The 20035-nt window shown below is 43.3% G+C and overlaps 1 protein-coding gene across 1 annotated transcript; it reads left to right on the top strand.

Moving 5' to 3' along the window:
* Nucleotides 1-7126: 7126 nt before the first annotated feature.
* bbc3 (BCL2 binding component 3) lies at nt 7127-17608 on the top strand. The gene is made up of 4 exons (XM_041941015.1): nt 7127-7433; nt 8459-8843; nt 12433-12638; nt 14794-17608. The coding sequence occupies exons 2-4, from the start codon at nt 8471-8473 to the stop codon at nt 14887-14889; spliced, it is 675 nt and encodes a 224-aa protein (XP_041796949.1). The 5' UTR covers nt 7127-7433; nt 8459-8470; the 3' UTR covers nt 14890-17608.
* Nucleotides 17609-20035: the final 2427 nt, after the last annotated feature.

Here is a 20035-nt window from a genome sequence, read left to right as displayed (position 1 = left end):
TTGGGAGATGGAGCGGTGTGCGTAACAGCTGCATGAATGTGCTACAGCGGCAAGAAAGAAGCATCATCAGAATCATTTAGGAAGACAGCAGCTGGATGAGGCTAAGACTGAAGCTGTGTGGCAGTGTGATTGGACAGATGTGACCAACTGATGAGAACAGCTGATATCTCTATGAAAGCATGAGTGATCGTGTGTGAAAAGAATACTTTTCCTGACTGAACTTAGGCTAGAAGTTATCAGGATTAGTTACACCAATAAGACTGACGTCACAGAGAAAAACCGGGTTCCTCTAATCTGTCTAATCATCATAAAACTGAGTGTCTGTATTTATTGAGTCTGGCCTGAATACCTCCTGCAGCAATACGACGATAAAGCAGGCAAACTATTTCCACAATTATTTTTGCATCTAAAACAGTTACATCTACTCTGAATGAAACTTAAAATTTGTTGTCACAACCTCTAACACGCCTGCCCATAATGTATCTTAACGTATTCTCCTTGATACCACATAGTGTCCGTGTGCACCTCAGGTGTGCCAGGTGAGCCTGCCCACAAAAATACCAAAGTGGGCTTGGTGAACCAGATGCACTGGGCAGGATGCACTTACATGGATCTGTGCTGCACCACTGAGTTCACAAAAATAGAGCCCATAATGAGAGTAATTTAACATGTTGTGACCTTAACACATGTGATATGAATCACATCATCTACACCAATCAGGTTATGTTGTATTTTGTTATTTTATGTCATGGCTCTGTTTGAAACATATTATCATGTCATGTTTCATCCTGTCCTGTCCATTTTATTTATACAGTAAATCAAAACAGAAGTTATTTCTGGACACTCTTCATGTAGAGCAGCTAGGCCGTGCTGTTTATCATATTACTGACAAGCTCTTGGTGCTCTTGGTGACAGCGGCGAGGAAAAACTCCCCTTTAACAGGCAGACACCTCGAGCAGAACCAGGCTCTGGGTGGGCGGCCATCTGCCTCGACTGGCTGGGTTTAGGGAGAAAGAGACAACATATATTAGCACAATGCAAAAGAGGTTATTTTGTCTTTGCATATCACATAATTTTATGTTATATAACAGCGGGTTACGTGACCTCACATGACATTGCATTGTGTGACCTCACATGACTTTTGCTGTGTGACCCCACATGACGTTGCATAATACATAGCATGATATAGCGTAATGCTACATAGTATCATGTGAGATCTGACCTTCCAGGTTACATCACACTCTGCTGTTATGTCATATCATAATGAGAGGATGAGATGACATTCACTATATTTTTACATTATGTTATTATTCACAGAGGCAGCACATAAGGAGAGCAGAACAGCACAATTAGTAACATGCAATGACTCCATCATTCCTGTTTAATCGATCATTTTCATAATTATCAAAACATGTAATGTCAACACACTCACCGTTCTCCAGAGGGCACATTTCAAAGTCTCAGTTCATCTGATCAGCTTGTTAAAAAAAAAAAGCCCATGTTGTCGGGCTCCTGATTTATTAATTGTGATTCGTTATGTCACCCTGTGATGAACTCTTGTCCTCTGCACTGCATTAGTCAGAGTTTAATTATCTTGGTGCTCCGCTCGCTGGTTTGTAATGGCTGCCCAGTGCAGAGTTGTGGATCTTCTTTCAGATGCAGCTGAGGGGAACTCAGCGATGAGCTCATTGTGAAAGCCAAACAACAGCCTCCCTGGGGATGACATGAGCACCCAAGAGGCTCTGAGCACGGAGAGAGGAAAGTGACGATGGTTTCTCTTGTTGATACCAACAAACAGCAGTTGGGGGTTTACACGGCAGTGACTGCACGAAGCGGAGTTCACAGCTGGAGTATCCACTTATTTTGGGTTCAATCACAAACTTTCCTCTAAGAAATCTGGGAAATACCAGACTTAACTTGGTTTGGACAAAGTCTTTATTCTTAGTAACTTTAGGAAGCACTTCTACAGTGTGTCATAATAATTGTTCAACAGACACATGGGAATATTAGTATTCCTGTGACCTTTGCACAATTATCAGCCATAATCCCATGTATGAACTCTAGTTGTATTTGCTATGTGTCAGACAGTATGTGCAAGCACACGTCTATACATCGAGCATGATTTATATCGACAGAGACCGTGCATAATGCATCTGAACATGCAAAAACATAGCCTGTGATGGAAGTTGTGGATGTTTTGGTGTTAGAGGGTGAATGACTCTGTATGTGATGGCCTGTGAGAGGAAACTGTTCCTGTGTCTGGTTGTTTTGATGTTCAGAGCTCTGTAGCGCCTACCAGAGGGGAGACATTGTGCCAGGTTGTGTTCAGGGTGTGATGATCCTGCAGTGATGTTTCCTGACTTCGGACATGTCTAAGTCCTGAGCACCGATGATTTCCTCTGCAGTTCCATAACCAGGCTGCGATTGATGAACAGCAAAATGGATTATTGCAGTACAGCGCTGGATCAACAGCTCCTCAGGCAGGTTGAATTTCCTGAGCTGGTGCAGGATGCAGATCAAATATTATTAAATCTTTGCAGATTTGTGTGCAATTATCTTCTCTTCAATATCTGATCAGCACCTGCTCTGTGATGCATTCACCAGACAACTCTTTCTGGTTGTTAATGCATAACCTACAAAAGTATGTTTAATATATGTTTGTGAACATTCAAATAACTAAAATGGTCACATCCATCCCATCTTTCCTGGTGCTGCAGGAGAGATGAAGCCATGTGTGAACAGACAGGATGTGCTGCAGATGCACATTCCTCCACACTGTGTTCACTGGGCTTATCACAACAGGGATTTGGTGGGCTGTCAGAGACTGAGTGGGGCACAGCATCACACACACACACACACACACACTCTCACCAGGTCCATCTGTTCGACACTGCTTGAGGTGAAACAGATGAGGTAATGGTGTTGCTCTTCAGAAGCCTGACACCTTCTCTCTCTCTCCTCATAAATTAATCCATCAGACTGCTCACATTTCCTCCTCTAAACACAACAGTTGCTTTCTCAGTTTCTATCTTTCTCTCTGCTGTCTCGTTTCTTTACGTCTGTCTTTGTGAAGCAGCACTGGCTCAGTGGACCAATGATTCAGCTGGAAGGGTTAGATTTTTCTGAGTCTGTGAGGATGGAAAGAAGGATGTTACTCCTCTCTCAATCAATCAAAAGCCATTACAGTTGGTATAACATCATGTTCTTTTACTCCTCTTTAACTCAGGTAGCATTCAAAATAGCATTCTATTTTGATTTTCTTTCAAATTCAGTATTACAGAGTGGACGAGATAAGATAAGGTCGACATTTATCGACAGAAACTATACATGAGCAGCTGAACTCAAAAATACAAGGCAAGAGTGAGAGTGGTGTGATTAGTAGCTGACATAACACATTTGCTCATCTTTTTTTGGCAAACCTATCTGACCTATCTGTCTGACACTGTTCAGATACATGAATGTGTTAATTTTCATAACAAAAATCTACAAAACGTTCTGTTGAAAAGGGTTGCAGAAATGCACACAATGCAAATGACGAGTGAACAGAGCTAACAAGCCTGTGAACAGAGAGCTGAGATAAAGCATAGAGCTGTTTGATCCGTCACATTTACGTTAGCTGTAGTTTTGAATGTGAATGCCAGCAGCAGCTCCTTTTCATTTTATCTCTGGTGGCTAAGACCTGACACAAAGCATCTTTATCATCCCATCAGCACCCAGCTAACATTACAACGTAAATCTGATAAGGTAACAGTGAGCTTTGGGATGCCTTCACCTGTTAACAGGTAGCCTGCAGTCTGACATCACCTGATGATGGTGAGAGGTTTGCCCCCAGCTGTGTCTCCCAGTTCCTCTTTAGCAGGTAATTATCATAACAACAGCGGGAGCTAATTTATGAAATACAGGTGAGAAAGAGGGGGAGGGGGATGAAGATGAACAAACCAAGACACCAAACACAGGAGGGCTAAAAAGAGAATTGAAATGAGATGTCGATTCTGAACAACAGAAGTCTTCAAAACACTCACAATAAAACACTACAAGACAGAAGACATCAAATGAAACCAAGCGTGAGTGTGAGAAAATAACAGGAACAGGTCCTGAGTGCAGCCTCACAGAGCCACTAGCATCAATATAGACTCTTTATCCTTTCAAATCACACAAATGCAATATTTTTCATATAACCTGTTTATTGATCTCTTGTACTTTAACGTGGCTATAAGTCAATGTTTTTATGATTCCAGCCTCTTATTTTGTCCTCAGTATGTGTGTCTTTACACAAATAACAGATAACTAACAGGCTTTCAAGAGAAAGTCAGAGGCTGCAGCTTGTAAAACTGAAATGTTCAGAAAGACCGCATCAACTGCTGGATGCTGTTTTAATGATATAATATGTGCAGAGACATAAAATGATGTGAATGACAGCTACAAAGTTAACAGCAAACAAATACCAAACAAATGCCACTGTGAGAGTGAGAGGAGGTGCTCGTCCTGATGAACCTGCAGGGAGTTTTCACCTGAATCTGCAGCTCCCCTCAGCCTCGCAGAGCTTTCAAGTGACTTTTGGTTCACACTCAGTGCTCTCATAGGAGATCTGTTGTTGGAAAATCAAAGGACTGCAGAGGCACAAAACAACCACAAAGAGACATAACAACATGCAAATCAACTAAAAATATTAAATGACTAAACAGAGATGTAAAATGACTAAAAACAGAAATGCAATGACTACAAAGAGGTGTAAAATGACTAAAGAGACTTAAAAACAACTACAAAGAGGAACTAAATATATGAAAATACATAAAGTTAATAAAGAGAGTGTGTAAAATAACAATAGACACGTAAAACCATTGATAAGAGAAGTTAAAAGGCTAAAAAGAGACGTAAAACGACTTGAGGGACAAAAAATCAATTAAAAGGATGTGAGACAACTGATAAGAGAAGCTTAATTATTAAAAACAGACATAAAAGAATTCAGTAACAATAAAACAAACACACCAACGGCAGAATTGTAATTCACTATGGTCTCTACAACATGACTGTTGAACACATGTCATGCAAAGTCTGTTCGTTTGTCTGTCTCAAAGCTGACCGAGGATGGTTGCCCAGACATGTACCTGACAGGGGATCAACCCCCTCCTCCCCAAACAAAGGGGTGTGCACCAGGCTGCTGCTGGAGGAAGTGGGGGTGTCTTGAGACAAGCTGCCATTTCCAGCCAATTAAACAGCGTCAGGCCCCGCAGCTCAGCTGAGCTCCCACTGTTTGAGTCTTACAGCTGAGAGATGTGTTCAGAGCACAATGATCTGAGGGTCAGAGGTCAGGGTGGAGGAGGTGTCCACACCCAAATAGGATGCTAATGTTTGGGTTTTCACACTACAGGATGTAAAGGCTTGAACAGTTACACTTAAAGAATGTGTGACTGTGAACTATCCATTAAGTGTGCATACGGTCCAGATGTGTTTAATGGCTGACTGCATATGTGGATTAAACTATTTGTCATAAATGGATTCCAGTATTAACAAAACATTCACTAATCCCAGATTATAGTTTTCTGGATGTCATCAGAAGGATTTCTACTGAAGCTTTAAATGCAGAGAGTCAGTTTGCATTTCAAAGAAACTCTGGTTGTGTCGTCATGACAGTTACCTCAGAGGGAAACTAAACTCACACAGACCAGTTTGGTCTTTCTCTGAACGTGGAAACAAAGGTTAGTCAGCTGTTGGTCAAAAAATCCTAAACAACAAACAATAAAAACAAAATCTATTTATTTTAAGGGGCAGATGGATCCATGTGTCCTCATCAATATCTGCAAAGATGAGGACATTAACCTCCTTAAAAATTATGCAAATCAGAGAATGGGACCACGTCTTCAGAATCAAAATGCACCACAGGTGAATCAGAACGACTCTAATCACAGTTGGTCAAGAGTAAATACTGTTTGCACATCCATAGGTCACTTTCATTCAGTCATTTTATGAAAATACAATGAAATGACTGATCCTCAAGACAAAACAAATACTTCACTGGACTGATACTGAACACTGGAAGACATTTAGCTCCTCATCCAAGAGGCTACAGTGGACTAATGGGGAATCCCAGACATTTTAAACCTGCACGGGGTTGTTTACACCATCATGTCACGCAACAGTCCTTGACATGGATGACTGGTGGACTATCCGAGGTTTATCTTTCTTTGCATGAATCACATGCAAAACTAAATCACAGCTGTCAGAAGTGATTCTAGGCTCTAATGGTTTTAGCACTCTCTTGGCACTTGCAGTGAGTGTGTTACAATAAACAGAGCCACTTCACAGTCAAGGCTGACTCAGCAGCCCTGCTCTCAGGACCACGTGGTGCTGATTTACAACTGCTGCACGTGCCAAGATGAGAAAAAACAGAAAGTCTTAAACAAAAGTTAGTGTCAGATTAAGATAGAGTAAATCTCCAAGGAATTATTGAAAGGTCATGTAATGTACCCGATAGTGATGGAAACAGGACTGTGTGTGTGTGTGTGTGTGTGTGTGTGTGTTGGGGGATGTAACAAGACAGAAGAAAAAAAAGAGAGAGAGAGAAACATCAGCATCCGGACCAGGAGCATGTCAGCACTTGTCGAGTTGGAGGAGAGAGGCGTGGTGACGGAAGTCTAATGAACCAGACAACACTGTGATTCGGCCGTCAAAATAAAAGCATGTTAACGTTGCCTTTAAACGACGGAAAATAGAAAGTGGAGAATTAAATCGGTCTAATCAACACAAAGAAATGCATGTTATTTTCTGTTATAACGCTTATGTTAACATATATTTAATCTATTTTATTTTTCCTGTGCCAGAAAAGTCATTAATCGAAGTATTTCATTATTGTTCGTTTGTGTTTACGTGTTGGAATATTCACACAATTGGTTGTGCATGTTTTGACATATATGATCCATTCTCACTCTGTCAATCTAGCCACAAGGATGTTCAAATTGTATTTAAACCTCAGATGAGCTTAAAAGCGTAAAAATCTTGACAAGATCCAACACAGGACGGGTCGTGCGGGTTTTATTTTGAAAATTCACACCGGATGTCAGCTCTACTTCTTCTGCTTGGACAAAAAAGTGTCATAAAGCGAGAGAAAGCAGTCAGAGCGGAGAGCGCAGAGCAGCACGGAGGGCAGCGGACGGGTGTCTCCGCTGTCAGTCACATCTCGTCAGCTGCGGGTCAATACTGTTGTTTCGATGCGGTAAATAAACAGAAAATGAGGATGAATATTAATTGACAATCAAGGCTTGAAATGGAGTAACGCATTTCCCCGCGAGTGGACTTTCTAACATCGTCTTGTGATCCTTCGCCGGTCGCAGCAGCTGCTTGTTTTGGCACATTTTTACCCCCTCTGATGTCCACCTGTTACGGTCGGTTTGTGACCTGCACACAGCCTCACCACGGACCGTCACACACAACGAGTAAGTGCTCTCATGGAGGTAATCTGTGCTTTTGTATCGCTGCAGAAGTTGAATTTTGACAGCCGAGCGTTGCATCATCTGCCCAGCTGTCAGAAAAAAAAGCACGCTGCCTTTCTTGGCTGCTTCTTCCACATCAGCTGCTCACGTTGTAACAGTCATAACAGACTTTTAGCAGAACAGACTTTTAGCAGATCTAGAGGAAGCTGTCACACACAGCTTCGACTATTTCTCTTTCTTCGACCATACTTGTTGTTTGTATCTTTGCAGCATGTCCCGACTTGTTAAATAGCGTTGCGGAAAAGTTGATGAGGTGATTGTGAACAGCGATAAATTAAAAATAGACGTTAGACTCGTCGGTGTACAACTGTGATATACGAAAATAATTCAAACAGCAAAGACTGAGACGTGTTTCGCGGCGGTATCTGCGCGAGGAGGGTCAAAAACTCCACGTTAACACTTTGGAGTTTGACAATTAAAGTACATTTATGACGAAAACTTCAGCTTTTCTGACCCAAGCGGACCAGCGCGGGGTCTGTTCAGTGTGTGTGTGTGTGTACGCGTGTGCGCCTCCTCGTGCTCGGCCTGCACGGATTTGTTTACAAACACGTCTCGTGCTCATGAAGCGGAGCCGCCTCTGCCGCCCCCTAGCGGCGGGTGGGAGAATGTAGGTTGGTGGGTCAAACTGGTGGAGAACAGAGTGAGGAGGAAAAAAAACAACGGTGCTAAAATTAGAACTGTGGATTTATGTACGGTATTTTATACAATAAAATACTTGCTAGTAAAATACTTATGCATTTGTTTTCCTGTAAACATTCAGTTTCATTTCTGGAAAAGATATTATAATTATTATTGTTATTATTATCATTATTGTTGTTGTTATTATTATTATATATTATTATTGATTTTAATTAAATTTCCTGTATTTCTCAGATGACTGTGTTTGAAACCTGCAGTTGCACTTGCTGTCACTTACACGTGGGTGTGTATTTACATACGTTCATGCATGTTTTCCACGTGTGATACAGGCTTCTACTGAGATGGCTCGTGCAGAGACCATCAAGAGCGCCGGGGAGACTGGAAGAGGAGGAAACGGCCCTCTTCCTCGCCACAACACCTGCCGCATGGAGCTGCCTCGCTCCTTCCACACCTGGCCCGGCCTGGTCACCACTACCACCATCACCACTGGCTCTGGCGCTGGCTACGGTGCCATGCACTTCCACCACAACCACCACCATCTGCACCCTTTGCAGGCTGTCTGTCTGTCATACACGCTGCCTTACCCCCACCCAGAGAGCCAGGATGAACCCCAGATTCACCAGTTACCTGGGTTATCGCCATCACTAACGCCTCCTCCTTCGCCGCTCTGCAACTGTAGGGAGGAAAGGGTTGGAGGCTTCTCAGGACAGTCAGGTAAGACAATGGTATTTACCCAGAACCAGTTAAAAAAATCTGTAGTCTATACACGTGTGATGAAGGGATGAAGCTGAAAGACAAACTTCAGGAAAGGATGAATATCTTACATTAATAGTTATACTGAGATAGTTGTAGCAATGTCATTAAAAGCACATGGGTTAGTCCTCCCTTTATTTTGACAGACAGGGAAATGGAGCAAACGTAACACCCAGATCTGTATCAGAGCACAGCAGTAATCATTTAGCTAGCCAGAACAAGCAACAACAGGGTCAGCATTGATTTATGGCCACTGCTGGCAGGTTCACCGCTGCAGGATCGAGCTGTAGATACAGAGAGTGGATGCAGGTTCTGACAGAACGGTGGAAATCGACTTAGCTACACTGCTTGGTGTCAGACCTGCACCCTTAAATAAACACCAAAGTTATCAGTTAGCAGGAGATGGAGATGGAGGTGTGTTTTTCAGCAGACTGTTTGGGCGGTGTTGATGGGGGACAGGTGGAGGAGGAGTACAGTTTGAGGAGATGAGTTGCAGCCGTCACAGAGGTAAACATGTGTCTCCGCTGCTGCAGAATGGCCTTGTAACCAGCAGGCGACTGTGCTGGTGTATCAGGAAGCTCCACAGGACTCAGACATTCAAACTGCTCAGACCGGTTTTGTTTAGCAGACGATGAACGATGTCTTGTGTCCATAATGTGTGAGGAGGGGAGGTTACAGTGGCAATGATGCACATTAGCACAGGAACTAAACTCTCTTCTTTCTCTTGACTCAAATCAGGGAAAATGTCTTTAACGTTCATGGACCTTGCAGCTGTTTCTTGGCTGTGCATTGTGTTAAAGCAGCTGGTACACGTTGAGTTGTCATGGGATGGATCACGTGGAGTCAATCTAAACATTCAGTATCCTGGAGGGAAAGAAAGGGAAGTTCAGGTGGAAGCGGCAGCTCAGTGGGTTTCAGGAAAGGCAGGATTACTTTTGGCACTGATCTGCTGTGTTGTGACAGATTTGAAGCAATGTAAACAGATGAGCTGCCTCTGTGCTCCTCCTCCTCCTCCTCTCTCAGCTGCAGGTCAGCTGTGCATCTGGGGCATGTTCAGACTTGTCCTCTGCACTTTGGCTGCAGTACAGAAGCAATGTGCAGCATTTCCTCCTGCTCTGAGTGGCTCAGCCAGGCAGCACAAAGCCAAGTCAGCCCCCCAGCTATCCCAGGATTTCTCAGGAAGCTCATTTTAATCCGTTTATCTTGTCAGGTAGTTAAGTTGTTAAATGAAAAGTCAGATTCAGAAAAGCTTGTTTGAAAAGTTTGTTTATCAGGCTTATCAGTCAGTCTACTAATCACACAGTCGAGCAGTCAGTCACTTAATGAGGGAGTCAGTTCGTTATCCAGTCAGTGAGTTAATTATTCAGTCAGCTACTCAGCAACCTACTGAATCAATTAGTCAGACATGTTGGATAATCCATGAGTCTCCTCATCAATCAGTCAGTGAACTAATAAAACAGTCAGATACTGCAGTTAGCCAGTTAGTAAGTTAATTAGTCAGTTAGACGTTCACTTATCAGCCGCTGAATGAGTAAAAAACTAAGTTGTCACTAAGTCAAGATAATTTGTAAAGCTGCCAGCATGTGGGGTTGTTAGACGTCACTAAGTTAGTTTGGAGGCTTATTATTCAGTTATTGGCAACCCGACTTTCCTCCAGTCTCTCCCACTCCCACATTTAACAGGTCAGAGGGTCTCTCTGTCCTGGTCTCAGGCTGCCAGGGTATCAGACAGATGGGTTTATCCCCAGTCCCACCCCCTTCCCTTCTGTCCACCCTATCACAGCTAAGCTCCGCGCTCTGTCCGCCAATCACACAGAGACGTCTCCAGGAGTGCTGCCTTAGAGTTACCCTGGCAACAAGCCAGGGTTTTCCATTAGTGTTTTTCCTGCCGCTCTCTCTTTTCTCTCTGTCTCTCTGTCTGTCTCTCTGTCCGTCTAGTCACCTGTATCTTTAAAGGATCAGTTGTAATCCTCCTAGCAAAGCAGATGCTGTGGTTGCCAGGGGTGCCCGTTTCTGTGGCAACTGGAGTTGTGGTTGCCGCAGGCGCTCAGCTCTGTGCCGGAGACAGAGGTCGTTTCACAGACCAACTGAGGGCAAAGTAAAAGTAAAAAGAAAAGCAAGCTGGCGACTCAAAGGTGCGATAGAAAGGTTATGTGGTCATCTTATATTTAATGCCATATGATTTAGGATAAATAAAACACTTTCAAACAATCAATTTGCTCTGTTTTGTGTTAAATATGAAAAGAACTGATACAATGCTAAGAGAGGAGAAGAATGAGGAAAAGGAAGAAGAGTCAGTGCTTCATCTTCTACATTAGAAACTCAAATCAAGCAGGAACAGTAACTAATTAATTAAGATAAATAATAAACAAATAAATACTTTTCTGAAAATGATTTAAAATCAAAGTAACCGTCACATTTTCTCGACATCAGCTTTCAAACAGATCGTAATGTCTTCAGTAGCTTTAGGTCTGTTTGTCACGCTAAAGCGGCCAGACGGACGTTTCAAGTATCTGTCTGTCTGTTCGAAAAACAAACACACAGCCTGTAAACACAACAAACACACACACACACACACACACACACACACACACACACACACACACACAGTACCTCTCAATACCAGACTTATTAAGCAGATTAAGAGATTATTCTCCCAAGTTCCATGAAGAGGAAAATAAGTCAGCCCATCAGGTTCCTCAGAAATATGTGGGTGTGTGTGGGTGTGCGCGTGTGTGCGTGCGTGTGTGTGTGGGTGTGTGTGTGTGTGTGTGTTTGAGTTAGGCCAGACGACCCCACGGAACCACAGTAACTATTTCTGGTATGTTTTAATATCAAAGGTCAGGACAGATGTTTAAACATGTGGATTTTTGCATATTGAGAAATTCCACTCCATCCTGTTATTTGAGACAGTTTGAAACAGTGGACGACGCCTCCGCACCTGAAACTGAAGCTAATGATCAAACGCCTTTCTAATGGCCAGCAGGTCACACTCTCATCCAAATATGTTCACTTCTGGTTCGTCCAATGGTCGTCCACAAACCGCTGGGTGACGTCATGGTGGCTTCACTGTATGAAACAGTGAAGCCATGTTCACACACGTGAAAGCAAAATATTTAAACCTTTACTGTTACCAATCTCTGTATATTACTCCAGGTTACCTGTAAAGTCACATTGAACTTGATGACCAGTGAGAGCCTGATGGGGGGTGACTGAGGATTTCTGGGACGTCTGTGTATGACGTTGTGTCTGTTTTTGTGTGTGTTCTGGTATGTTTGCTCACTAAATAGGTCTCAGTTGCTTGGCAGTCTGACCTGTGTAGCCTGCCAATGTGTTACTATGTTATTGTGTAAGGAGGCTAATATTGGACGCTGCTTGTTGAGAATCAATTCAGCAAAACCAGAGTCTCTGTGTACCAATAATCCGCTTCTGTCTCTTCAAACATGAGCATTTCATAGTCATAGTCAGGCACGAGGAAGAACATTGGTGAAGATAAATGCATTTTCTTTAATGTCTTATTTTCTAAATTTGTTTTGTATTTTCTGCTGCAGACTCGGACCGAGAGGAGCACCAGGAGGCCTACAGCCGGCAGGGACCTATGCCTGACCTGCTGCCCCAGAACGAGCATCCATCCTGGGCTTCACCACATCACAGAGCCCCCAGGGAAGAGGCAGTACAGCGGCTGGAGGTCAGGAGAGTGGCCAGCCAGCTGAGGGCCATTGGAGATGAATTCAATGCCACAGTTCTGCACAGAGCGGTAAGAGGAGGGACGGGGCTTCGGTGTGGAACTTGTGTGTTTAGTTATCAACCTTATTTAGATCGTTTGAAATTCCTCCACTGCACGAAATATCCTGACAGCAGGTGTTGCACTTTGTTGCATCGTGGAACTGTGGAGCGTTTGGTCCCGTATGGAAACAGAAGCATGTGTGTAAAGTTGGACTTTGATTGGTCGTCAGTGGAGCAGTTCCCCTTGAAACAGTAATTAAATGTTGACTGTCATACATGCGGATGATGATGATGATGATGATGATGGAAGGGGGTAAAACGTAGTAATCCTCAGGTGAACGACACATGAACGGCCCGTCTCATCGCAGTGAGCGTACAGCTCTGCGTTGTCAGTGTTTCCGCTCCTCCGCCTGAGTTGAGCTGAGGATGTGAATGTTTTCTGTGTCCTTGAACGCAACACAGCCACATTGACTTCATGGATGAGCTTGTGAGATTGAACGCATGTGCAATGACACGCGTGTGAAGGCAGATCAATACTGCGTGAGAGAGAGTGAATCAATGTCATATGTGTGCTGTGAGCCAGTTTCTCTCTTCCTTCCTTCCTTCCTTCCTTCCTTCCTTCCTTCCTTCCTTCCTTCCTTCCTTCCTTCATCCCTTCCTCTCTCCTGTCCTTGCTCCTGCTCACTTCAATTTCTTTGTCTCTCTCTTTTACTGTTTTTTTTTCTTTTGTCATTGTCAAACTTTATACAAATTACAGTCATACTGACTCCCTTTTCTCTCTGTGTCTCTTCCTCTTTCCTTCTTCTCTTCTCTCCACAAAGAAATCAACTTTTTATACACTTTTTTTATTGCAGAGTCTATATTTCTTCATTTCTTCTTTCCCTCCTTCCTCCCTCCCTCCAATTTTTCTTTTTGTTCTTGTTCTTCCTCCTCATTCTTGTTCTACTCTTGATCATTTTCTCCATGAATTCAATTAACTTTCTAAGGACAATTGTTTTTTAGACAGTTTGAAGCCTTCACACAGCTCACACTGAGCTGATCTGGTTGGTTTTAAACTGCACAGATTAAACGACAGTATTTCTCCACACTGCTGTCTGTCTGTTTCACTTTATTGTCATTTCTTTATCTCTCCCCTCCCTCCCTCCCTCCCTCTGTACTCGCGTGAGGAATTGGCAGCAGCCTCCCCCCACCCATACTTGCCACATACACGCACACACACACACACCTCTCTCTCTTGCCATCCGGCCTCATGCACATAAACAGAGATGACGTCACCTACTCTTGGCTGACTCAGACTAGGATTGCACACACACCCACACCCACACAGACACACACATTTTATGAGGGTGTGACATCCCCTTTGCAGGAACGTGCAGCAGGTTTCTGGGGTTGCTGCCCTCATTGAACTGTCTCCTGCTCTGTGTGTGTGTGTGTGTGTGTGTGTGTGTGTGTGTACATGACAAAAACAGACAGATACTTCATTCTCAAGGGGAAATTGAGGAAATTGTGTGTGTGTGTGTGTGTGTGTGTGTGTGTTGTTTACAGCCCAGCTGGGCCAAAAGCACAGTCAGACCCTTTTTCTAAATGGCAGTTTGAAACAAAAGGACTGAGGGATGGAGGGATGGAGGGAAGGAGGGATGGAGATTGGGGAGGAAGGAGGGAGGGTGAACCACAGGCACGTGAGGTTGGGGCTGTTCGGCGTGGCATCCTGAACACAGACACACACTTGTTTATCCTGTTGTTCGAGCTGTGCCGAGCGCTCCTCATAACTCCATGCAGACATGCGGACTCCCTTTCTGTCTGCTACATCCTCCTCTTCTTCACTTCTCTCCCCAAATATGACATCATGTTTTACGCTCTTGTCTGCCAAGTGCTTGGATTTTTTTCGTTCCATTGTTATCATTTAGTTTTCAGTTTTGGCACATTTGATGCTGCAGAAGCCCAAATGATCACTTGAATGAGCTCCTGTGTCAAACAGGTTACAGGCTCCATCTTCATGGATATCTGAGTCCACCTCAGTGCCTCTTTCTGCTGCTACACATGTCAGCAGAGTATGTATGTATGAAGTGGTTGTAGGGCACTGTGTCAATAAATGCACATTTTTTAGCATTTTGGCTCGCCTAAAAAGGTCAGACGTTGAATGATAATCCAGTCTCTCTCTCTCTCTCTCTCTCTCTCCCTCACAGCACGCTGCCCCCCTCTGGCAGGACTGGAGAGACGCCTGCCGAGGACTCCTCAACTTGGTCACCCAGACTCTCAGCACTCTGTACAGGCTCACATAGAGAGCCGTCTCACCTGTGACCACCAGGCGAGTTTTTCTGTTCAGGACTTGGCTGAACTGTGGCTAGCGGAGGGAACAGCCGCGACTGTTTTCTGCACTGTTGTCCGTTTAAATCCGGGGGATTAACGGGGCCTGAAATCAAGCATTTGCTTGAACAAAGAATTTGGGAGGATGAGACCGGCAGGTGATGGCGTGGATCAGGGTGCTACCTGTGAGCTGGATCAGGGTGCTACCTATGGGAACCGGGCCACGCCTGTTCTGTCTGTCTGCCTGACAGCCCGTCCGTCAGTCAGTCTGCTGGTACGGACTGCGCCTGACGGACTGATGGTCACTTTCCTGCCTGTATATTTTGTAAAATCCACTTGCTTTCTCTGTCTCTGTCAACATCTCGGGGTCAGCTCTTCATGTAGCAGGCATGACTCAAGTGTGTGTGTGTGTGTGTGTGTGCATGGCAGACCTGGGTTAAACACATGTTGTTCTAGGTTGTTTACACTGAGACTTCATGGCAAAAAAGTTTTCTTCATTATGTTTCAGAGCTTTTTCATCCAGCTTTAATATGAGACGTGTTTCTCTTTCTCCCTTTTGATTATGTAAATTTTCTGCTCCTCTTCTCCGCCGTTCTGACGCCCTCTGAGTTGGTTCAGACTGATTCAGAGAATTACAGCAGACGTGATTTGACCCTCGCCTGATGTGTGTGTGTGTTACAGTCGTGTCTTTATTTTGCGTCATTCTTCTAAACTGTGAAAGTGGACGCTGTGTTCGCATTGCAGGGAAAAGTCGGGTGTTATTCCACTGTGGAGCAGAGCACAGAGTGAAACCTCCCTCCCAATCTGATACTGCTTCATTTCATCACACGATGTGCCTTTCTGCTCCGCGCTCTGTTGAGGCCTAAAGCTTAACATCCGGACAATCAGCTACACACACACACACACACACACACACACACGCACACGCACACACACACATTCTCTTTAAGTGCGTTGTTGGCAGTCAAACTCAAGTGTCATTTGCATTACATTCAAATGATCCAGCTTCAGCATGGCTTCAGGTCACTTACGGACAGAATGAGTCCCCGCCGAGCACGCGCCCACACACACGCACACACACACAGTGCCGCTGTACATTCCTGCACACCGCTCACACACCGTGTCGGGAGCTGGCTGGGTCTCACCCGCTCTGTGTCAACAGTGTTCACAGTTACTTGATCATTTGTAAATATTCTTTTGGAAGATGAATCTAACTAATATGAAAATTCTGATGGACTTTAAAAGTACTTATCAAAGCGAGAGTTCACTGTGTTTGGGAGGTCTTTTTGTATTTCTGAGCGGAGTTTGAATTTAAATCCAGTTGATTTGAGTTAAAGAAAACTATGATTTGGATCTTTTGAATGAAAAGTATTTGACGTTTGTAAAATGACCCCTTCGGTTGTGTGATAATTTCCATTGTAGTTTTGGAGAAAATGTTGATTTCTCATATTAAGAGCATAATTTATTTTGAAATGTAGCCTGTCTGTAGCTTCTTTTTTTTTTGTATAATTTTTTAAGGTGATGTATTATTTATTTTTTTCTTACATTCCTGATCAAAACTATGAATTAAGTTGTAATTGTTTTGTAACTATTAGAACAGATTGGAGTTAAAGCTATTGGTATACACACTGAACGTGAATGCATCACTCTGAAAACTCATATAAATGAATTTCGAATGTTATCAGCTTTAGAAATTGGTACCTCTCTCCCATTGCTTGTTATAAAATATCTTGTTCATTCATTAAAAACGGTACAATGGATTAAAGCAATGGTTCTGTTAATATCAGCAACGTTACTGATATTCCAGCCACAAAAGCAGAATGACGTGTCTTTACTTGTTTTTTTTTTCCAGTAAAGCATGAATGGAATACAAGATGCAGTTATATCACAGAACGCCACAGCTCTCTCCAGAAACCCTGACAGTGGTGTGTTGGCTTTCAATGTGTATATTAGATGAATGGAAAAGTACCAAATTCTCCCTCAATATTCTTTAAAGCACAAAGAGGATGAAATCAAGCATCCAGGACTGTTACCCTCTCCCTGAAAATCAACTGGCTCTTTCTAATGTAACTAGAATAATAATAATAACTTAAATTACAGAGCTGTGTTGGCCTGTTTGGACAGCGGCGGAGCTACATGTGGTGCCACACATGCTAAAAATCGACATTTATGCACTGTTTGAATTACAGTGACCACTCAGCCGAGCGTTTCAACTTTTGTTTCAGGAAGGATTTGACTGAAACGTCGACCGCTCTCACTTGGCCTTAGCCGCACTCTTTTGTATGTTTTATAGCATTGGGCCTTGTTTTTTGTATTTTTGAACACCTTGATGTATAAAGTCAGAATGATGCCTGCAGAAGTTCAGCTGACACGGTGCGAAGCAGAGAACTAACGATGGCAGACACTTGCTTACTGCTGCACATACATTGCTAGCAGTGCTTTTAGCCATGCTGTCATCATATGGTTATGCTAACAGCTTTAAAGAAAGTCCACCTGTAAGTACTCGCTAGTTGCTCACTTCCTGGTTGTTTTTCTTGTGAGCGTGCACTTCCTGGTTCACGGCTCGCCTCCCTGCGACAGCGACGCTCGGTGTCATCACATGCAGTGTGTATTTGCTGTTTTCAGTTTTTTTTCTATTGTAAACTTTCATGAATTTTGTACTTTTTTCTTTTTTATACAATAAAGATAAGGACAACCATATTTGCTTGTTTGGTGTGGTGATCATGAATTCCTACGATGTAATCAGATACCAGATGAGCAGATTAAGAGGAGGCCTTCAAGAATAAGTGACCAGAGGTGGAATTCAACTCCATTTACTCAAGTACTGTACTTAAGTACATATTTGAGCTACTTTCTGCTTACCCTCAGCTACATTTCAAAGGGAAATGTACTTTCTACTCCACTACATTTATCACTGACAGAATGAGCTCAACCAACTACAGACCGTGTATTAACAGCAGTCACAGGGGACATCTCTCTGAGTACTTTTAGTGTGGTATTACTACTTTAACTTAAGTAACAATTCTGAATACTTCCTCCATCACTGAGTTCCACATTCCACCAGATGTGTACCACAAGACTGAAGGTACATGAACATGAAGCAAAGCCTCGAGGAAGAGCGAGGAAGAGCATGTCAGGTGACCCTCAGAGACAGGAAGGTAACTCATTCCACAGTCACAGATGGACGCAGGTATTCAGCCTGTGCAGCGAGCCAGTCCTAAGATTGTGTCTGCTGTGCCACCTCCTCACACTGTGGAATCTGATTTTGGGATGTCGCTGCTCTGACAGCAGTTTGCTGGAATGTGGAGCGGCAGATGTTGTTGGCTCTGAGGGTGGAGCATGCGTCACAGTGGATGGACAGACACCGCTGTGGTCTCCATCACATCTGGAGAGCATCACAGATTAACAGACACGAGGTCAAGACCCTCGCTGCTCACACACACTCACACACACACACACACACACCACAAGTGTTTACAGTGATGGTCACCATGACAATCTGGTACAAGACCTGCATCAAAACACTTAGTCCAGAACATGTTTTGATGCTTTTAAAGAAGCCTTGAATAACCCTCGTATAGCAGAGTGGGTACAGTGTCTCTATAACATGTGTTCATGTTCTTGATAACACGCCAAAACACACCAAGTTTTCAAATTTGACTCACATCAGCGCACCACAGCAGTTTATCAGGGGACCAGGAATCTTGAGTTTCCCCAGCCACATTTATCAATTATTGTTTTTTTTATTATTTATTGCCTGGTTGTTTTTTTATGCAAACAAACAAGTCATTTAAAAGAAACACAGCAACTGCATAACTGCAATTAGGAACAAAAAGTATAAGTACTCATAACCCTGTGACTGTCCTGTATGTACTATTTATATTTTTATAACAATAAGCATTTGAGTTTTTGCATAATTCCTGCAGAATGTACCTCACGTTGAAAACAAACTGCTACACACAGAATAGCTCTCTGAGTCAGAGACCGGAGTTTCAGGTTTACTTCAAACTTTAAGCTGTCTTCTTCTACACTCCACTGACTGTCCAGTGTCCTTTCAGCTGGTAGGTTGTCCTCCTCCAGGTCTGTGGTGCTGACATAAACACAACTCTCCACTTAGTTCGTCGAAAACCCTCCCGGTGCACAAACATCTTGGAACTCCCTGCACTGTGAAATGGCCTCTTCCTCAGGAGGTGTGGATCTTAAACAGTCCTCAGCATAGAAATTGATTTTCACAGTATTGATTGCTTCAGCTGATTAATTATTGTTCTCAGTGTTCTTGGTCAGAGCGTAGCTTGCACAGCTGATGGTGGCTCCACTCTTCCTGTATTCACCAATGAGCTTACCAACATCTCCACCTGGCCACCATCATAGGAAGTCTTTGTGTGCAGGTGCAACCTTGACTTGGTGGAACATGCTTTCAACATCTGCCATGACTGTGATTGGTTCCTTCCTAAAGCGAAACAAGACTCCTAACAAGATTCCATCAGTTCGGATGCATTAATCCTGATCATTAATACGATTCCTGCATCGATTGGAAGAAGTCTGACCTCATTCATTACATTTTTCAGTTGCAGATCAGTTCACTTCACTTGTGTGGTTACGTGTTCCTCCCTGACAGGAATTTAGTTTTGAGTGGAAATTTATTTATTTTCCATCTTTCCGTCTTTTCCATCAGTGCTGCAGATTTCCAGTGTTTACTGCGTTCACCTGGCCTATTGTCCTTAGTTGGATTCTTCTCTTCCCTTTAGCATTGAATTGCCTTTGCAAGGATTCTGTACAAAACAAAACTTCCTGGGGTGAGCAATGCGGAGATTTGAAAAAGTAATCAGAATTTGACAGCCCGTCTCTGGGACAGGAGAGGGATGACCAGCCCCAGTAACACTGCAGGCCTCAAGAGAAACCAACATACTGATACATGCACATACAGATGTGTTTTGTGTGTTCAGCAGCATCACTCTTTTTTCTTTAACTATGGAAAACAGTTGGATGTGCATGTTAGTGACAGTCCTTACTTAGAGAACTGAGACAAATGCCTTGTGACTTTTGACATTCATTTTTTCTCTTTATGAGGCATTTTGTTGATCTGACAGGACTGTTCTGTGGTCTTTTGTGCAGAACAGA

This window comes from Chelmon rostratus, chromosome 7 (genome assembly GCF_017976325.1).
Source record: "Chelmon rostratus isolate fCheRos1 chromosome 7, fCheRos1.pri, whole genome shotgun sequence".
NCBI classification, from domain to species: Eukaryota; Metazoa; Chordata; class Actinopteri; order Chaetodontiformes; family Chaetodontidae; genus Chelmon; species Chelmon rostratus.
This window is presented reverse-complemented; position numbering and strand designations above follow the sequence as displayed.